General features: G+C 43.0%; 1 protein-coding gene across 3 annotated transcripts; it reads left to right on the forward strand.

Annotated features, from left to right (window-relative positions):
• The first annotated feature begins 9,627 nt into the window (after positions 1–9,627).
• Positions 9,628–20,321, forward strand: pecam1a (platelet and endothelial cell adhesion molecule 1a). Of its 3 annotated transcripts, none has more exons than XM_029254382.1 (16): positions 9,629–9,844; positions 9,955–9,984; positions 11,101–11,394; positions 11,557–11,832; positions 11,933–12,208; positions 12,847–13,107; positions 13,275–13,556; positions 13,713–13,973; positions 15,058–15,156; positions 15,255–15,282; positions 15,439–15,515; positions 15,687–15,740; positions 16,303–16,395; positions 17,478–17,534; positions 18,176–18,198; positions 18,570–20,321. In XM_029254382.1, exons 1-16 carry the CDS (start codon positions 9,796–9,798, stop codon positions 18,624–18,626), a joined length of 2,217 nt encoding a protein of 738 aa, XP_029110215.1. In that variant the 5' UTR covers positions 9,629–9,795; the 3' UTR covers positions 18,627–20,321. The 3 variants fall into 3 exon arrangements, with proteins under 3 accessions (XP_018612828.1, XP_029110215.1, XP_029110216.1); XM_029254383.1 differs by having other exon boundaries at positions 18,573–20,321; XM_018757312.1 differs by lacking the exons at positions 15,255–15,282; positions 16,303–16,395; positions 17,478–17,534; positions 18,176–18,198; positions 18,570–20,321 and having other exon boundaries at positions 9,628–9,844.
• Positions 20,322–21,118: the final 797 nt, after the last annotated feature.

A 21,118-nucleotide genomic window follows, 5' to 3' on the forward strand; every position in this document is an offset into this window, starting at 1 on the left:
GCTGGATGGAAACAGTTCATACTTAAATGTGTTGATGTGGGTTGCTGTGAGTTGATAAACTACCCATACTATGTCACTCATGTTTCTGGGATGGCCTTACTAAAGGATTATAACATGGAACGGGATGAGCAGAAGTCTGAATGTTGTACAGCTGCCAAGAATTTTGGATTATTGTGCTTATATATGACTGATAGTCTTATTTTTAGGGCACCAGTTAATGAATTAATGTTCCTACATTTAGAGGAATAAGAGAGAGTGTGGTGCGCAGGATTCTACTTTGTGAAGTCGAGACGCACAGATGGCACGATTCATGAACCAGAAAAACATCTATCGATAAATATTTCCCCTCATAAGATGTGCAGCAAATATTAAATTACTATTGAATGAAAACTGGAGGTTGAGACAATACCTGGATATTACCCGTGACATGTGCATGGGAAAAACGTTGAAGCTGTTCAGTTAAGCTGTTCAGTAGCATTTCTTTTGTTATTTACTCCGAAATTAAAATGTATCTGTATTTGGGAATGGGATAATAATTGCTATCAGTGCTAAATCAGGTTGGCTGTGCCTAGAATTATAGATGTGGAGACAGTATGGGGATTGACCTGGCTGGAGTTTGTCTTTGGCTGGCTTCACCAGGACTGTCTAGCTCATCCATGGACTGCACTGGGCAGAATCTTCTCTGTTTGGTTTGTTTCTGTCCTATATTTGTCCCATGTCTACCTCATGCATGGCTTCTGTTTGGCCCATATCTGACCATCATTTTGCTCATCGCTGGCCTCAATATAGTCCATCCTCTGCCTGTGTCCAGGTACTAGTTAGTCCCTTGACTGCTATGTGTCACACCTTTTATTCTTATTATTATTCTTATTATTATTATTATTATTACATCCACATCTATTTACTTGCTTGTTCTCCTTACAAGAGGTCTAAAACTAAAAAGACTTGACCACAGTGTAGTAGGACAAACTCTGCATATCCCTCAGAACTGCTGAATCCCTTCCAGCATTGAAAAATGGTCTCAAATTTCATCTGTTTTGAACCCATTTTTTCCTTTCAGTTTTTCCATTACCCTCTACTGTTTTTATCTCTGTATTTGCTATTTGAAAGTCACTGCTATGGCCACTAAGTAATGTGTGCACCAAAATCACAGATAAGATGTGCTGTAATAATTGTGTTTGCATCTAAGTGTGTGTAATGAACTTTTATTAACTCTGAGTCTTACATCTCTTTGGAGAAAAGCATCTTCCAAATGCATAAGTAAAAATGTATTCATATTATTGTTGCTGTTACTATTCTTATTACTGTAATAATTTTTGTTTAGAAATATTTCCCCTTTTGTTTTTATCGCTACCTTATATCTTTCTCACAGTTCTCTAAGCCTGCCTTTGTAGAGAAAGTTCTCACTGAGAATCACGTCCACCAACATATGAAGTGAAAGCCAGGGAAGAGATTCAAGTAGTATTTGGTCCAAAGTCCCATGGGTGCGGATGAAAGCTTGCAGTGCAGCAGCTGCAGCCTCTCAGACGTACTGAGGCACATAAAGGAAAAGGGGATTTATTTAGGTTTAAGTTCTTTCTTTTTTTACTTGACGCATCCCATCACCCTGAATGACATTTTTAACATACAGTCACAAACCCCAGTGAAAGCAACCACCAAGATTAGTGTTTGGACTCACCCCCACTTTACATAATCTTTCTGGAGATTTAGGGCATCACTAGGCTGGCTGTAAGGTTGACATTTACTGGCTTTTCTGTGAGGGCAGAGTCTTTATTCATGGTATTAAGTGTTAACCACAGTGTGCCTCACAAACAGACCCTCAAAGGAAAAGGAGGGGTGGCCGCACAGGTGGATGGAATATTAACTCCAAAAGGAAACCTTGCAACGCTTAAAAAAAGGTCATGCGACATTTGACGAATAGACACTCATAGCAATACCCTGAAATCCTGCCCTTTGTCTTTGAAATGGTGCACGGTGCAGTTTGTGTACTTTTCCGGCCGGTCAGCATCTAGACCTTGCTGAAATCTTTTCGATAAACCCAAGAGTTGTAACATATTGCATCTGGCAACCAAAGACAAAAAGACATTGACTCGTGACTGATGCTTTGTCATGCTTTTTGTTGCTTCCTTTTGAAGGCGCATGAAAATCTTACGCAAAGGATGCTTCACTGCTTGTGGTTTGCAGTAAGCTCTTGTGGCCCAGACGCTCACACGGGCATGTAAGCTACGACCAGCTGACGCGAGTGGTTTGACGCAGAGCTGACAGCAGTGCCTTGATGGATATAAGTAACAAACAGTGCCCTCTGTAGAAAAATGGCCAATAAAATGGATTTTGTCAGAGGGTTTTTTTATTTTCAGTGAGCATATAAGGAGAGATAGAGAGAGGGCAAACAGTTACCTTGTACCACCTTGGGATAGATTGTTCATTTTTTCTATCATAAAATCATAAAATACAGTATGTAACTACTTTCGTATGACGTGAGTGCTAAATTAATAATGTATGTGAAATTGGTGGTGATATTGCAATGTCCTGAAAGGGAGGTGGGAGTTCTGCCATCTTTGGAGGAGTTTGGGGAGGTAACGTGTGACAATATCATCTCCACTCTAACGCTCCATTTCACTCTCAGACTCAATCGGAAGGTTTCATTCTGCTGCGCTGGACCCAGCCATCTGTCGGCTAATCCCCTCTGCCTGCCCCGGTGCCCCCCCCCCAACCTCTCGAGCTCAGTACTCCAGGCCGCTGTTGCGGCCGAGTCTCGGCAGGCTCCGGAGAGCACAGGCCACCACAGAGCTGCTCACTACTTAACCTGCCCATAAACAGGCTAATGGTCAATGTTCATCCTCAGTGGCACTGATCATTGTTAAAGGCCCAGGCATTGGCACACATGTCACTTCTGCCTCTGTCTGTCAGATGGGCAAGGGTTCGTCTCTGAGTTGTTGCAGCTCACTAGAAGAGCACTCATATCTTTACAGAAGTGCACAGTGCTCTTGATGCACTTCTTTCACACTGCGAAACATATCAGCTTTGGGAACCCATAGAGCGTGTCTCAGAGTTTAGATGCATCCTGGATCTTTCCTGCTTAAACATCGGAACTTCAGAAATTGTGACATCCTCAGGTTGAGTAGTACTCCCCTTGACTGTGGTGAAAATCCACATAATTCTGACTTTTGAATGTCTCACCCATTAAGACTTGACAGTAATGGACTCAAGGTCTGAATGCCTGATGAAAGTGTCTGGACCTATATATTTTAAGTTTATGGGTTCTTTTATCTCCACATTCAGATGTCGCCCTGTTTTCATCTCAGTGTCAAAGTCCCAGTCAAATTAAAAGTATTATACTAGGGCAAGTGCATATGAAATATGTTGAATACCTCCTGCTCTAAGCTGTCCTTGGCACTATGTCACAGCAGACTTTAATTACTTTGTTTAGGTCCTCTGAAGTTGGCTTTGTACCTCTGAACCCTGGTTTTACTGTGGTGTCCCTTGTCTGTAGCAGTACTCTGATTGATACTGCCTTCTGACAGTAGCCTGCTGTGTGGAAAATGCAGGAATAAAACCATGCCTATTCTCGGTTCTGCCATGAGGAGGTGATATCTACTTAACTGGCACCCTTTGATGCAGGAAACCTTCACAAAAAGTCCTCTGAAGGCTGAAGGTCTCTGAAAAGAGGTCCCCCTCCCCAAATATCCATGCTGTACAATGAATCTGTCATGAGCTCCTCTGAATTATTTCCTGCAGGCATGTATGAGTGATAGTATGGAAATCAAAAGCTTGTGTGCTGTGACTTGTCGCATAAAGAAAAGTTCTGGGCAATAAACTTGTTTTAACTACAGTTATAGTCTATAAAAGATACCATCTTTTCTCTAATTCATGCAAGCTTTGTAAAATGCATACCAGCCATTCAGTTTTAATATGGTAATCTCACTTCAATCTGTGTGGGATTTGTTTCGAATCCTGCTATGGTATATCCAGAAGACCTGAGGCCCCGATCTTGAGATGGCGTGAGCACCTGTGGTGTATTATTGACTTGACGTTTGTCATCTCCAGTGACGTGAATGGCTGCTGCTCTAGAGCTCCCACCTCTTTACAGACAGGGTATGGCTACTGGGACGTCATGGTCTCACCTGTGAAATAGAGGTGGCCACCAGTGTACAATTTGCCACTACATGTCCCTACAGAAATCACGCCTCGCCACCTTTCTCTGCATGTCAGTCTGTGTTGTCATTAAGGTCCCTTTCAATTTTTCTGCTATCATTCTTTATTTGATGTTGCTTTTTCTTTCTCCTTCCGTTTGCTTTGTGTGTTGAATTATACATGAGCGGGAACATTACCACGAAACAGTTCATTCATTACCAGATTGCTTGGGATTGCTAATGAGCTGTTCCGCTAAGCTCTGGGTCAGTATTTTATAACCCAGGTCTTGTGCTGAGAGATGGGCTGCGGGCATCATTTCACCGCTTGCCTCACTAATGACTCTTGCCTTTAAACAAGAACTTCATCATTCATGCACTCTGAGAACAATGTCATTTAATATAAGATCCTATAAGTGGTTTACTTTGGGAGTGAGATACAAGCAGGACCTGCTGTTGAGCGGGTGGCATGTGCGTTCTCTTTGCAGCAAAGCAGAGCTTCTGCAGCTCTGTGGAAGGGATAAGGGGGAAACTGCTGAATTTTGCATTTGTAGATTATTGAATAAAAACTTTCCCACGCCTGACAACTGCTCAGCTGGACGTGTGTCAGGATGTGATGCTGTCATCTGTTATCGCTGGTCCTCCCTGCTACTGTCCCTCCCGGAACTTCTCTGTGTGGGCCGCTTCTCTATCTCCGTGCATCTTTTCTCAGCCCTTTGCTGCACTTTTCATACCAAGTGCAGAGCACTCTCGGGGTGTGCATGACTGTGGAGGTTGTGGGGCTGGTGAGGAGGAGCATAAAAGCTAAGAATTCAGAATGTGACAGAAAAAGAAACCCCGAGCTTCTGTCACACCCATTTGGAAAAGCTGGAGTCAAACAACTCCAGCAGCTACAAGACCCAGGAAGACCAGCATCTTGTTTGCAGTGGTTTAGCTGTGCTGTGAGATCCCTGCGCTGCAAGCAGGGCTCAGAATGCTTGTGAAAGCAGAGCAGCACATTACTGTGAAACCAGTGTTTATCAAAATATTATTTAAAACTACATCAATACCAGTAAAATGAAATGCAACTCTTTATTGATTTTCTTTTTTTTCTTTTCCCTCACTCATCCTTATATTTGGTAACAGGAGAAGCAGAAGGACACACAGTGACTGAGAGACACACACAGCCTGTCTATGAAGTGTGTGTGGAAACTCAGAGACCTGTGACAGTGGGAGAGCAACAGTATGAGCACTTTACTGTTTTCACACTGATACATGGACTCATTCATTTGGTGGAACCATTTCTACACACATATATAAGGGTGAGTAGTAATCTAACACACACACACACAGTACTTACTGCAGTGTCTCCAGTTTACAGTGTGGATCCTCCAGTAGATCAGAGAGCAACTTCACTCCTGAGTCTCCTGGGTAATTGTAGCTCAGATCCAGTTCTCTCAGGTGTGAACAAGGGTTTGAATGCAGAGCTGAAGCCAGAGCTTCACAGCCTCTTTTTGTGACACAACAGCCAGACAGTCTGTAGAGAAACACAGAAAACATTGTATTATCACTGATACACACATGGGGGGTGTGGTGGCGCAGTGGGTTGAACCACAGTCCTGCTGTGCGGTGGGTCTGGGGGTTCAAGTCCCGCTTGGGGTGCCTTGCGACGGACTGGTACCCTGTCCTAGGTGTGTCCCTTCTCCCTCCGGCCTTGCGTCCTGTGCTGCCGGGTAGGCTCTGGTTCCCTGTGACCCCCTATAGGACAAGTGGTTCTGAAAATGTGTGTGTGTTATTGAGGATGAGTGAAAAAAGGTTTTGCTAACTTATTCAAGCTGTGCGATCTGGTCTCTGTAGCGTGCGTTGTGTTCCTAGTGGCGATGGGGTTACATTGACACTGTTTCCGAGCAACTTTTGCACTGGTGTGCACATCTAGCAAGAAACCATGCACATTAGATGCAACAAGAGGTATCCATCCTTGACTTAAATCCTTTCTGTCAGCCTGACTCCCTCAAGGTATTCTGGCAGAAGGTGCCATTGTGGTTAAGGAACTGTGTGTGCCACCAAAAATGATTCAACTGACTGATAAAGCCGCTACAAAAGAGCCTCTTCTGGTCAATTAGTGGGCACCCCTCTGTGTTTACTGGGTGTCCAGTGAATTTCTCATTTGGGCAGCTATGGCGTGAATGCCATGATGAACGAACGTAACAAACAGGCTGTACCGAGGCTCCTATCAATAACTCTTGCTTCGGACAAGTAAAAATACATCTCTCTGCAATAAAGACGAAGGAAATATGGACATGGTGATGGCTGTCCTCACTGGGTGATTTCTTCCCACTTGTTTCAGCACTTATACATGTTTCAGTAGTAACAATGTCAATATCTGGAATGGAAAGCAACAGTGTAAACATTAGCATTACGCAACGCAAGCTGTTTTGCCGGCCCACAAACCGCGGGGGCTTGTGGGGATGTAAAAGATTCATAAGAAGAAAAGCACATCCCATTATTCCAGACAAAACTTGTGTAGTTTCCTGCTGTGGCGTTTCTCCAATCAGAGCGTTCCTGGCCTGAAATCGCTTAAACTCTCCTCCAATCGGAGCACTGTTAGTCAAAGCCCATTGAACTCTCTTCCAATCAGAGTGGAAGAATGCTGAGGCAGATTTTCTGAGGAAGAAACACATATTTCTATGTAACTCAGCTTCAGAAGTTGAATAATTAAACGTATACGAATATGGAGCTGTTTGTTTGTAAATTAAATGAATGTTCGTTTTGACTTCTGGTAAACTGTGCCCTTTCGCAAGATATTTTTTGACAATTTTTTATGCTTTGTTTCCCCTGCCAAATAAGTTATGGCCTTTGCTGGAGTTTCTTAAAGACGATCAATCACACTTGGTTCAGCCTCACCACTGGTTTACTGTTGTGTGCAGTGAAGTGGACGTTGGTTCACGACTATCCACCTGCCGACATTATGTCTTCATCGTGTCGCTGACTGGACAGCTAAGCTGTCTTGCACTATGGATGCGTTGATGAAACTCGGTTTATTTTTCTTCCCCATGACTTTTTCAGAATTAGAATCCAGTGTGGAGTGTATAGTTTTTACTCTGGTGTTGGTGTTCCCCGCAGAGAAAGACTGTAATGGACCGCAGCCAGGTGACAGTCTGACTCTTTGACTCCTGACCCTTCGCACCGTCAGATACTCAGTGTGAAATTTACACTGGAGCATTTGGAAGCTTAGCAAGGGCTTTCATGTAAAGTCTTTTATATGTGGTTCAGCGTTTAACACTTCAGCTGTTTGTGCAGCTGTGCATTTCGCCACCCTTCCGTTTCAGCAAACAGTCAGGCGAGCTCCATCCAGGTTTCTCGCCTCTGCTGGGTCACAGGGCCACACAGACACATCTGTCCAGTGGATCTCCTTAGTCATGTGACCTTTCACAGGCTCACGGCGTGGGCACAAAAATGGACATTGCCTCCGTGCTTGGTAGCCAGTACCTCGTCTTCGTTTCTTAGTTTTGACCTTAATGGAGAAACATCTGTGTCAGCTTGGCTTCTCTTGTCGCTTGGCTGGATCTGACAGCCTTGATGCTTCACGCTGAGCAAGGAAAGCTCACGGAGGTTCAATATAGAATGCTGGCTTGCAGTTCTCCAAGTGTCCTCTGTAGACATCGCTTTTAATATTGATTTCACACATCACCTAGTTCATATTTGTCTGCAGATTCATTGTGTCTTTTTGACTCTCCGTTAAACTCTAGACTATTTCTTTGATTCTGAGTTACATGCCCAAGTCTGGTTTGTCTAGTTACATGCCCAAGGTTTATGTGCTGGGTGGTGCTCGCAGTTCAAAAAAATATATGAAATGGGTGCATATGAATTATTGTGGGGGTGCGGTGGCGCAGGGGGTTGGACAGCAGTCCTGCTCTCTGGTGGGTCTGGGGTTCGAGTCCCACTTGGGGTGCCTTGCGACGGACTGGTGTCCCGTCCTGGGTGTGTTCCCTCTGGCCTTATGCCCTGTGTTACTGGGTAGGCTCTGGTTCCCTGGGACAAGCGGTTCTGAAAGTGTGTGTGAATTATTGTTTTTTTTTTTTTTCCTGACAAGCTATGGTCTTTTTAAAAAAATTGTTATCTTAACAGTAATTTGTTTTAAATTGGTTTCACAGCACTGTACATTTAAATTTACATTTACATTTATTCATTTAGCAGATGCTTTTGTCCAAAGCAACGTACATTTCAGCAAAGTACAATTTATGCATTACATTGAGAGAAGGAGACATAGCTGCAGAATGAAAGTCTCAAGCAAACCTAGTTTGTTACCTACCACTTGCTGCACCGAGGTTCATCGTTCACTGTACGTTAACATTTAATAAATGTAGTTCTTTTTATGTTTAAATCATGGTTATTGAAACTACAGCTAATCTTAATGCTATTATTTATGTGTAATATGTAATTTTCTGGATATGTATACACTTTTGATCTCCTCTGTGGTTCCATGGCCATAAACACAAAGTTCTTTTGCAGCCTTAGAAAGTAATTTAAGACTTAAGTGATGGCACAGGATGCATAGAGGAGGGCTGGGAAAACACTGCTTGCTGTTATCAGGTGGCATATTTTCCAGGATGCACTACTTGTGACCTGAAGGTTGCTGATTGAAGTCTGGGCAGAGCTCTTGCGCTGTTACCCTGGGGTATGAAACTCGGCACTAATTGCTCCAGTAGAGGAGCAGGATCTAGAAATGTATAAAAATAAGTGGATTTGGGCAATACTGTTAGCTAAGCAAGAAAATAATAATAGTGATATCTCCATGCAGTCATTTATAATGCTTAATAATTCTACTGTTATTATTCTACACCATTAATCATGAAGATCTACTATGATTATACAGAAAACAAACATTGCATTAAAATTATCATCAACAATACTGCACATTTTTGAATAAGAATCCACAATGCATTATGAAGAATATATTACCCAGTATACAAGTCCTATTGTTCAGCTACGTTATATGTCACTGTATTTATGATTATTCAAAGTCATAAGCGGCTGCCCTGTGAAGCCATGCTGTTGCCATGGAGACCCGTCCCATTTTGTTGTATGTGTGCCAGGAGCGCCACCCAGTGTTCAGCATGAGGTACTGATGGCATCAGTCTGTGAAACTATTATTCTAAAACAGCTCAGAATTTGTGACCAGAGGAGCTGCATTTTTGGTCCCAAAGCCAAAGTTCCTTGAGCTGAAACTTTGGCCAGGATGCTTCAGCTGAATTACATCAGTAAGTGATTTTATACTGAAAATGGGTTATGCTTTAATGTTGGCTATGTAGATGAACTGGAATAAAGGTGTCTGCTAAACGACAAAATAATACAAATAATTCCTAACATGTAACGGCAGTGCCATAATTGGCCCATGCCTGACCACCAGTAAAATTCTAACACAGTGAAGGCCTGGAGCGTTCACATCCTGAGGAAGCTGCTGTAGCTTCCTGTCTGAACAGAAACAAAGAATGGTATCTTTGCTGCCCTGCGCCTGCTGTGGGTGGAGACAGAGCCCTTTTTCCCTGCCCCTGCAGTTCGTCGCGCACTAGTTTTTCCCGATAACTCTCAACCGACAGCCAGTGTCCGCACATGCACGCTTGCATGCGTGTGCGCGTGCGAGTGTGCGAGAGAGAGGAACACAGCATCAGCCACTACGCTCAGGATGGCACCCTCGCTGCATCACCTGCTTCTCTCTGCCCTCTTCTCCATCTGTGAGGATCCACGAAGCGCTTCACGCATTCACCTAAAGCGATTACAGTAAATGAAGGGCCTTCACCTACTGACCAGTGTTCTTTTTTACCATTTTCTCTCTACCACCCAGGTGCAGGCCAAGGCTCTGGATCTCAGACTGGTAAGTAAGGGAAACATGGACAAGAAAGAAAGTTACACCTCTTCTGGGTTGGCATGACTGAGATATTCTGTGCTGATTTCATGCTATGCTGCCACCCAGCTTGGGACTTTTCTCATGTGTGGAAGATTATGCAGTTTCTTGGTTTCAGACCTTCCAAAGGGTAGACATGTGGAGCCCAATGGAAATATGACTTCACAGGTCAGAACAGGACTGGTACGCTCTTTTTTTGAGTCCTGGAAGCAGCAGTTTGTGGTGATTGTGGCTTTAGTAATACTGCGCAGTTTCCAGGCAGTCGCTAATTCTAGGAATCAGAGGTAAGCTGTGATACAGCATCCCTTGTTGCTTGCTAGACAGCTCTTTACTGTGGAAGCAAAACTCCATGGTCAGTCTAACCTGACCTGCCTTCCGGTTCTGGGTCAAAGGTGCACAATGTAGGTTTGATTTAAAAGTCTGGTTTTGGGCTTCGGGAAATTGGGGTACTATCGCGATCAGGATTGCGTGGTTCTGCATGTTGTCGCCCTGGTACTATTGTTACCAGGATGGTACATCATGATATATGTACTAGTCAGCTTAACATAAAGAAAAGCAAAACTACTTACCGAAGTGTCAACGTGATTTATTATATTTACTGCTTTGAGGCTACTTTGTATGTGAATGGGGCTATAAAATCACCTATGATATATAATTTATGCTGTAATTTAATCCCTGGATAAAACCTGCTTAACCCTATGGTGGTGAGAGTGTTTTCTGAATTATTATCTCACCATGCCAGCTGCTTTAATAAAGCTTCTGCTGAAGCATCCACCTCACTGTCTTTGTGAGTTCAACAATAGGACCACGTTTGCCCAAGCGAAGATTTTCCTTCCTCTTGTTGGTCACGTTTATTCTTCACTTATTCCATGACTTTAACAATCATCCCCCGGGGCCTGGGCTTCCACTCCAACCTCTGAAACTACTCAGCTGTGGAACGTCAACAGTTTAATATTATGAAAAATATAACTCTTTTCTGCAACGTACTGATCAGATCATGGAATGGGAATTTCAGTGTGCCCTTTTAGCAAGCGTACTATGACGTGTTTCCCATGTGACGGCACCATGCCATGCATTGTGTTGCAGTCTTCATCATAAACAGCATACAGCTGAAGATTCTGCCAGGCACAAAGGTGGAAAGCGGGACCAACGTGACCCTGCAGTGCACAGCTGACGTCAGCCAAGGCGAGGGGCCACCCCTCGCCTTCCAGTTCAGCTTCTACAGGGATCAGAACCTTGTGTACTCAAAAAATGTTACCGCCCTACACCTGTCTCATCTGCTCGTGCCTGCCAGGGCAGCTCATTCTGGACAGTACCACTGTTCCATCAAAATCCTGAACAGAGAAAAAAAGGCTAACTCCAAAACACTTACCGTCTCAGGTGTGTCCCTTTCACAGTGGGTCTGATGGGCAGAATAATTTCTTTTAAAAACAAAATGATCTTACTTTAAACGTGACTGTACTGCACTGCATTTACACAGAATAACTAAATTACCTGGATATGTTGCTGTTACATTGTTTGGGTGTGTGTGCGTACTCCCAGGTCTGCAGACTCCAATCCTGAACCTGAAGAAACAGAGTGTCACGGAGGGAGAGGAGCTGACTGCCAGGTGCTCTGCTCCCAATGAGTTTGGGAATTTTTGCTTCAATTTTTATGCAAACTCAACAGAGGTCCATCAGCAGTGCAGCCATAACAACTCAGTGCAGGTTCAGCTGATGCTGGAAGGTGGAGGACTGCAGTACTTGCACTGTAATGTTCACCTGCTCCAGTTCCGCCAGGAGTCAAACAACAGCAAAACAGAGATAGTGTCCGTGAGAGGTAAGTATCTGTGCAGTTCTGGGGGAATGTTGGAGTTGATGCAGGTCCATCCCTTTTCTCATATCTTCTCCTCCAACTGCCATCTTCTTCATATTTGCAGAGTTGAACATTAACCCCAGAATTGGGGTTTTGCCAACAAGTAGGCTCGTTGAAGGTGACAGGCTGGAAATTCAGTGTGACGTAGAACAAGTCCCATCATCTCTCTCTCAAAAACTCCAAGTCTTCCTGAACAAGGGCGCCATGATTCTGCACAGCGGACCCAAATATGCCTCATGGAAAACTGAGAAGGCACTGGCAGAGGATTCTGGGAATTACACGTGTAAATCGGAGACAGGCAGTTTGCAGAAGACTAGCTCAGTCACAGTGAACGTGGCAGGTGAGGGTGATCTGTGGAATCCATTAACTTAGCAGTTCTGAACATGGGCTGTATGAAAAAGGTTGAAACATGACTACTACTGGCCACAGAGAGATAAAGGTCTAAAATGATTCACCTGACATGGTGTTGTCAGATATTGACTCTTTTTCTTTTAAGAACATGTATCATATTAGAGCTTAACATTTGTATATGCATCACTGACAATGTTCATTGGTGGAAAGCAACCAAAATCACTTTAGTAAAATTTCTCTATTACATTCCTAATATAAATCCTGCTCTCTGTTGATATAATGTAATCATTGTATTTTTCCCTGAGAGCTACATCGCTTTGGAGAAAAGCATCTGCTAAATGAATAAACGTAAATACACACACACCATCTGAAACCGCTTGTCCTATACGGGGTTGCGGGGAGCCAGAGCCTAACGCGGCAACACAGGGCATAAGGCTGGAGGGGGAGGGGACACACCCAGGACGGGACGCCAGTCCATCACAAGGCCCCCCAAGCGGGACTCGAACCCCAGATCCACCCCAGATCAGCATCAGGTCCAACCCACTGCGCCACCACACCCCCTCTAAATGTAAATATGTAAATGTAAATCCCAGTTTTCTCCTGTTGACCTCTGTCTCAAACCAACAGAGCTGTTTTCCAAACCTGTCTTGACTATGGATCCTCCGGAGGTATTTGAAGGACAGCAATTCACTCTGACTTGCCGGAGTGCAAACATTTCCTCTGAAAGAATAACGGAGACAGACGTAAAATACAGTATCTACAAGAACAATGAACTTCTTTCTGTCTGGATAAATACTGCAAAACCCTCTGACAACGGACACTACACCTGTCAGGCTGTGGCCAAAACCATTCGCAAAAATAGCTCAGTGATTGCTCTAAAGGTGAAAGGTAATTCCACTCATGTTCTTATGTTTTGCATAACATACATCAGTCTTTAAAAAATCAGCTGATTTGAATCATGGTTTTGTTTTCCTTTCCTCTATGCTCTTTGTGTGTATACACTTCTACACTTCTGTCCATTCTCCTGTCTGTCTTGTGATTCGGTCTTTCTCCAGAGCTGGTTTCCAGTCCGCTGATCATGGCACGTGGCATGGTTGTACTGAACAAGCCGTTCACGATCCTCTGCAGAAGCAAAAAGGGCAGCTTCCCCATCAATTACACACTGCTGAAAAGGCAGCGGCCTGTGGGTGTCTACACGGTGCACTCATCCAGTGATGAGGCTGTCTTCAATGTGTCCATCCGAAGCAAGGAGGAAATCCAAGAGTTTTCATGCGATGCTCAGAACAGTGGGCACCAATCCAAAAAGCTGGGTCTAGCACTTAATGGCACAGTAATAGGTAAGGCCCCCTTGGTTGATCGATCCATGACATTCTGTGTGAACTGAAAGAGTGAAGTGTAAAACAGCAGCTGTGCCTCTTTTCCTGTAGTTCTGTGTAGAAGGTTGTAGCCCAGCCTAAAGGTGTTCATTGGCGATTCCCCTATTTTCCCCACAGAACCTATATCCAGGCCAGAACTGGAAACCATTTCTGACCTTGAAGAGGGCAATGATCTGAAACTCAAATGTAGTGTCGAAAAAGGCTCACTCCCCATCACATTCACATGGTATCGTGACAGGGTGGTGCTGTGGACCCTGCACACAAAGCACAGGGAGGAAGTTTACACAGCGAAGGATATCACGAAGGCCAGCACCTACTACTGTGAAGCCGTTAACTCGGCCAATGAGACCATGCAAAGCAACCCACAAACTGTCAGAGGTGAGGCCTGGGCATCGACATACAGTGCCACTCACAAGTTTGAGTACACTTTTTTTGTAATTGCCAACATCTTACGTTATGGTCATTAGTTTGAGTTTGCTTCATTTTCTTCCTGAAGACTAAAGAACTGCCGACCTACCTGTAATCCTGATGGAATGGTATATCTCTGAAGTATATGTGATAGACATGCTGGTTGGGATTGCCATGTATTGGTGAAGATCACAAACTTTATTACCAGGAAAGCAACCCCAGACCATGACACTGGCTCGTCCATCCTTAAAAATAGGAACCACACAGGCACACTTTCTGTGTCTTACAAATACTCAGTCACATATAATATTTCACATTTTAGCTTATTGGTCCATAAGACCAACGCCCGCTCTTCAAACAACCAGTGTCTGAGATCAAGCAGGTGAACTCAAATATTTGACTGAATGTAACTGCATACAGTCATACATTTATACACCAACACACACTAACAACGTCACACAGTGTCACTGAGTTATACAGTGCCGTCACAATCAAACAAAAGCAGTCATACAGTTACAAGCACACAGTAACACAGTGACATGCGCATGCACAATAACAGTTTGTAACACTAACACAATGTTTGTTTTCCTCTCAATTTGGGAACATCACTCTGATTCTTTTTTTAAAGCTATTATGAACTAATGATTGCTGTTCATATGACATGATTACTATCCCCATACTAGTGAAACTCCAAAGCTTATAAAAAGGAAGTTTATAAAAAAGTAAAAATGGATTTTAGTTTTGTATCCTTTTCAAAAGTTGAAAAACTTTTTCGAAAGGAGTAAATGCTCCCACATTGTCTGTTTACTATGCTTGTAAAAACATTTTCCTCAAAAATGTAACCTCAGGGTTAAGGAAATTTTATCATTTAGGAGAGGATGTGGGCAGCATTGTGCTGTGTTTTACAGTGTCGTCTTCTCAAGACCAAAATTTGGTATTTATATTTGCAGATATCCCTACATCTTTTACATTTTTCTTTTCCCTCTATGAAACAATATTTTGTGAGTTTATCTGTACTGCACACATGAGAGAGCAACTTTTTTTCACTTTTCAGTAATGCTTGCAAAGTGGAAGAAGGTCCTGATCGGCATCTTTATTCTGTTAGCAATCATTGCCGTTATTGCTGGGGTCTTCCTGTGCAAAGCTAAGCGAGGTAAAGACTTATCCACGTTCCTCTGAATTTGCATTATCCATCATGTTCAAGTCCTCAGGAAAGTCAGAGAGTGCATTCTTATTTTGTCTTTAATACAGGAAAAAAGTCGGAAACAGAACTGTCCGTGTGAGTTGACTGCTGCGTCCCTTTCTGTCTCACTAAGCTTTTCATTTCGCTTTGCCGAAAGATAAGGGAGAAACATGGTGGACTCACAACTTGTCACAAATCCAGTAGTCTTATTTCTTGTCCACAAACATTCTGATTTTCTGTGCCCTTTCTTAGAAAAGCTGCAAAGCCTAAACACGAATCTGGCTCTGTGACTGTGAGTATCAGGCCTGGTTCCGGCAGCTACAGCAAAGGTAGGGTCTCCACTAATATGCCAGTGCTGCGATCGTTGCTGTGTGATGGGCCATGTTGAGGAACTATTGTCATTGGCTGAGCTGTGAGGTCTCTGTGAGCTTGCAGAGCTGTGATCTTGATGGGAAAGGCTGCAGTGGCATATGAATCACGCTTGTTCCCTTCTCTTACAGTCGACAGTGATGACACAAGGAAAACCGTGTGGAGCGAGAACACATCAGACTCCAGTGAGTTTCCCTTAGCTCATCGAGTTGGCACCTGGTGTCTTATTGGGTTAGAACTTGAACTTCAGAAGGTTGTTAGTTGCAGAAAAAGGAGCGCTCCTGGTATCCTACAGCAAGCGGCAGACATAAACATTGTCAGTTCTGTTAACAAAAAAGTCAGAAGTTCTTCAGAGAAAGCATATGCTGTACAACTAAATAAGTAAATGGCAGAATAGGGTCAGGTTTTGAAATACATAATGGTTTATTAATGTTTAAAAGGAAAAAATCTCCTAAGTTATATAAGCATATTCCTTGACACGGTGTGATTTTGCAGGCTTCTCTAACTAAATGTGTTTCGGCTGAGCAACCATGTCCTACAAGAAATAAAATTGTTACTGAAAACAAGGAACATGGCATCAGAGTAAAGAAGGGCGAGACTTTAAACTGCGGTGCTTACAATTTATGAATTTAGCGAAAATAACAAGCTGTACAAATATAAAATTGTGGAGACAGCCAGTGGTTCTTTGTTGGTCAATTTTAGAAAGATCACATTGAAACATGTCCATCTATTGCATTTGTGACACAGACTCAGAAGATCAGAGCAGTGAGGATACTACTGACAAGCCAGATTTGGAATATACTGAACATGTCCAGTTGGAGCTTATGGAGACATCAGGCGGTAAGAGCAGTGGTTAACGGTTAAGAAACTGAGTTGTTGGCTAGTTTGTACTCAAGGAAGAGGGCTGCACTTGTAGTGTTTGGTTAAGATACTAAATTTGAAATGCCTCTCCAAGTGCCTACTTGTATAAATGGATGACAGAATAAAGTGTTCATTTATGCCTGCTGAGCAAAAAAATAATTTTACAGGCAGCTTGATCTTCTTTCCTTTTCAATAATTTGCCTGGTACAATAAGAATAAGAGAGTTGCTAACCTGATATTTTTATTAGGTGGTCAGATCCAGTCTTTTGTAGGACTCACACACACACACACACATTTTCAGAACCGCTTGTCCCATACGGGGTCACGGGGAACCGGAGCCTACCCGGTAACACAGGGCGTAAGGCCGGAAGGGGAGGGGACACACCCAGGACGGGACGCCAGTCCGTCGCAAGGCACCCCAAGGGGACTCGAACCCCAGACCCACTGGAGAGCAGGACTGCGGTCCAACCCACTGCGCCACCGCACCCCCTCTTGTAGGACTCTTTTTAGCAAATGTATTCCGTGGTGACATAAGACTTATTTTATTGGTCTTTGTTTAGCTGATGCCTTTGTCCCAGGCTTCTTACAGTGTTAGGTTTGTACAATAATGAGCTATTCACTGTTATGTACCCATTGACACACAGTGTATTTTTAGTAGAGCACATTCGGGTGCTCAGTGTACAGTGGCACACTGGGAAACGCTGGTTCCTTACGGCTGCTGAGATACTTCTTTGAATCCAGCTCAGTTGTGGAGAATTTGCATGTTCTCTCTTTGCGTTTGCAACCCAAAGTCATACATGGAAGAAGCTAATGGTAAACAACTTCCATACAGTACTTCATTACCAAGGAAATCATGAGGGTGGTCACTATGAGTCAAATCTTGCCCGAGGGCATGTAAAATAGGGTAGTACTCTGAGGTGGGGGGGGGGTTCTGATCTCGGGACCTTCAGACTGAAAAATGGCAGCCCTAACCACAGTACTACTCATTGCCCCAGCTGACGTTGTGTAACACTGTCAGTTCCTTGTACGTGTGCTGACATCTTCATGTGTTTGTTTGACAGCTCTGCCAAGGAAAGGCACGGATGTGGTGTACAGCGAGGTCCAGAACTCTGCTGAAGGTTAGCCAGAATCCTAAGGGTGCACCAATCTCTTCTCACACCAATAAGAGGCAGCCTTTGCCATGTTTATCTAATGCCATGGAAATGCTGACCATGGCTAAGAAAACACATAACTACTTGCCTGGTGCAAATACGGAACAGAATGAAAAGAAATGTAGCCAGATGTCCATTTCCTATACCCGTTTCAGGGAAGTTCCTGTTATTACAATGACGCTGAAGCACGCAGTCCCTTAAACAGCCTGTCAATATCGTACCATTGTTCTTAAAGACAAATAAGCCAATCATCATCCTTCCTTCCTTTGTATACGATTAAATTATATTGAGAGGGTACCAAACATCATTCGGACACATGGAAGAGGCATCCGCACTGTAAAAATAATGCCTGTCCTCAAGGAAGAAAGATGAAAACAAATGCATTGGTACCAGTAATGAATGCCCACAGGATCACACACATTAATAATTGCACATGGAAAAAGAAGCAGTTGTCAGGGATTGCGTTTAATGAACAGGAAGTTTTCTCCCCTTCCTGAAATGGACGGCCTGTTGTTCACCCACAAGGAGGAGGAAACAGGTTTCTGTGGTCCCTCCAACATAGAGGAGGAGATTTCCTTTCCTGAACAAGATGTTTGTTGTTTTCACAGGTGCTGTCGACCATACCGATGCTGTAAGTAAAGGGCGCTGTTAGTTCTTCTGGATAAAGTACTTTCGAGAGGAAGTCTTACGCAAATCGCCATAGTGACTATGTGATTCAGTCCCAGAAAACGCTGGCATGCACAGACAGGGAAACTGATGTTGCAGTTGAAGGCTGATTCAATAGCTTTATTGTCCATCAAATAAGTGTTTAATGTAAAGTGTAGAAGTTGAGGTTGAGGATTTTTTAAGACTAGAATAATTACATTACAAAGCTACTTTTTTGGTTATCTCCTTATTAATAAAACTTCACCGTTTTGGCATTTTCTTCTATTTTTTCCGAGAAATCTATACAATAATTTGACTGTGAGGGCCATGAAAGAACCTGTAATTTGCTTCTCTCAGCAGGGTTCTGTGGAGTATGCCCAGCTCAACCATGCCAATCTGGAACCCGGTGTGTAAATTTCTCCTCAGCCATGGCCGCCTGGAACTCTAGATAACGTCTCAAGTGTGCCAGTCTGAAATCTGTGTGGAAACATTCTCAGCCATACATACCAGCCTAGAACATATGATTTTTTCTGTAACCAGTCAGCTTCTCCCAAATCATTGTGACTTTTGTTCCTGATCCATTTAGAATATACTTGTCATTCATATTTATAAATTCAGTCTTTGCCATTGCAGTTTTTAAAAAGGAAATAAGTTTTTTTAGTATTACTACTAACCTGTACGGTATTGACGTTTGGAAGACTGCATGTAAATTGCAAATAAAAATGATTACAGGTCAGTTTCATGAAGGGAATTAGTCATGTGGTCTCTCTTACTTGCTGTACAGGCGCATGGGTTTTCCTGAAAGAGAAGTGGCATGAGCTTCTTTTGAGGCTGACGTACAGATGTTATAAACATCTACATTGCAGATTGCTTTTCAGATAAATAAGCTCAACCAATCTTATTTTAGTTGGCTATTGTTATAACTCTGAATACTGTAAATTCTATTTACAACTTTATGTTTAAATAGTTTTATTTATAGTTGTGAGAAAACATTTATGAACCCTTTGGAATTATCTTTCTTTCTGCAATTATAGTAACACAGTCTTATTTTAAAAAATACATTTTTACTTTCTCAAAAAGTGCATTTGTACTTTTTCACATTGACATTGAACACCTTAAATCAGCATTAGCTGTCTGTGCTGAAAATACGTATGTGAACCATTAGATTTAGCAGATAGTGGAACTTCATTTTGCAGTAGTGGCATCAAACTAAATTTTTGTCTGGTTACAGTTACAGGTTATCTATAATTCCCATCTGTTGGTGAAATGCATTTCTGAGTTGTACATCACTTTAGAGGAAATTGCAAAATGCATAAATGTAAATGAAAATCAAGTCAACAGAGCAGACTGGTCTGCAGGGTGGGAGGCAACAAATGTATTTTTCGGTTATGCACGGAGCAGCACTGTGGACTCTCTCCCACGTAGCAGATTGCAGACAGTGGAGGACCTCCCTCTGGTGAGGCAGGCTTGTTTGTTCACATACCTGGTTTGATGAGGAACGCAACAATCGGTGTGTTCAGGACTGAGACAGAGCATTTTTCTCTTTGATAGGAGTGTTAATGATACCATGGAAATAAGAACGCACAATAAAAAAACCTGCCCAGAGTGCCCACTGCCCATCACTGTGTTGGTGCTCACCTTCAGCTCCTCAATCCCTTCTTCTCCCCCACAAATCCAGTGAAATTCCCTAATACCCAATACATGCATAATAAGAAATAAAACCATACTTACAAGAAATTTTACAAATAATGTAAATTGTATGCCATTTACTGCCACGCCCACACCGCCAAGCCAACGCGGAACATCTGGGGTGCGACTCAGACTGGGGTACAGACCAGGAGCTGACGCGGAACCTTGTTCAGCCTTGTTTTTTTGCGGCCTCCTTGCCATTGCGCTACTCCTTCCTGATCCTTTAGTCCTTTCCCTATCCCATGCCCTTACTCCTCAATCCTCGTGCCTCATTTTGATCATCGACCACTTGCCTGTTTACCGACCTTGCCTCTTGCATTGTCCTTGTTACAACGTTCGCGCCTCGAAAACCGATTGCCTGTCCTGTGACCTCACCTCTTGGATTTCCCTGAATAAACCACGACTTTCACTCTGCATTTGGGTCCGCCGCTTCCTTCCGGAGCCAGCCAAGACATTTACCTGGAATGGTAGACAACAACTGTGCTGCTGGAAAGCTGGATGATGGAAAAGCAACGCTTTATTGACAAGCTCAAAATTGCTACATGTAGAAGCCATTGGATCATCTACATCTTCTACAGCTTCTGTATGTCTTATCCATCTTGTCCACTCTTTTGAAAAACTCACTAATTGATATTTAGGTAGCTGACCTTTTCTTCACGAATTATAACATGTAAAAGCCTCGTGGACTATTTAGTCACTAAACAGTGACTAAACATGAAATGAGCTAAAGCCTTTTCTATCGTCATGAAACCTTCCACTCCGGACGGTGACCCTCTTTTTTCTGATAAAATAATTAGTAACAGCAAAAAATTTGTTACAGGACAGTTCCTAAGTCGTGATGCAACTGTACCACCGTTTTTTTGTCAATGCACAGTGCAGGAAATGCTGCCTATACAATTAATTGATTGGAAATACAAAAGTAGCAGATTGTACAGTGTAAGTTTGTGGATCAAACTGAAGACCAGGAGAGAAGGTGGTCTGTGTTTTGAGACTTCCTGTAAGTTAATTTCTGATTCATTTGGTTTTGGGGGTATGTTGGCGGATTCCTCTCTAAACAACTGTTTCTGTCCAGTGACATTGTATTTCTTCAATGTGTAGTCTAAGGTCATGACTGTAGAATGGTTGAAGCCAAAGTCTTTATAAAAACTTTTTTAACCCTTTCTAGGCAGTCCACACATATCGTTTGAAACCTCTGCAGATCAGAGTAAATTGTACCT

This window comes from Scleropages formosus, chromosome 8 (genome assembly GCF_900964775.1).
Source record: "Scleropages formosus chromosome 8, fSclFor1.1, whole genome shotgun sequence".
Classification (NCBI taxonomy): Eukaryota; Metazoa; Chordata; class Actinopteri; order Osteoglossiformes; family Osteoglossidae; genus Scleropages; species Scleropages formosus.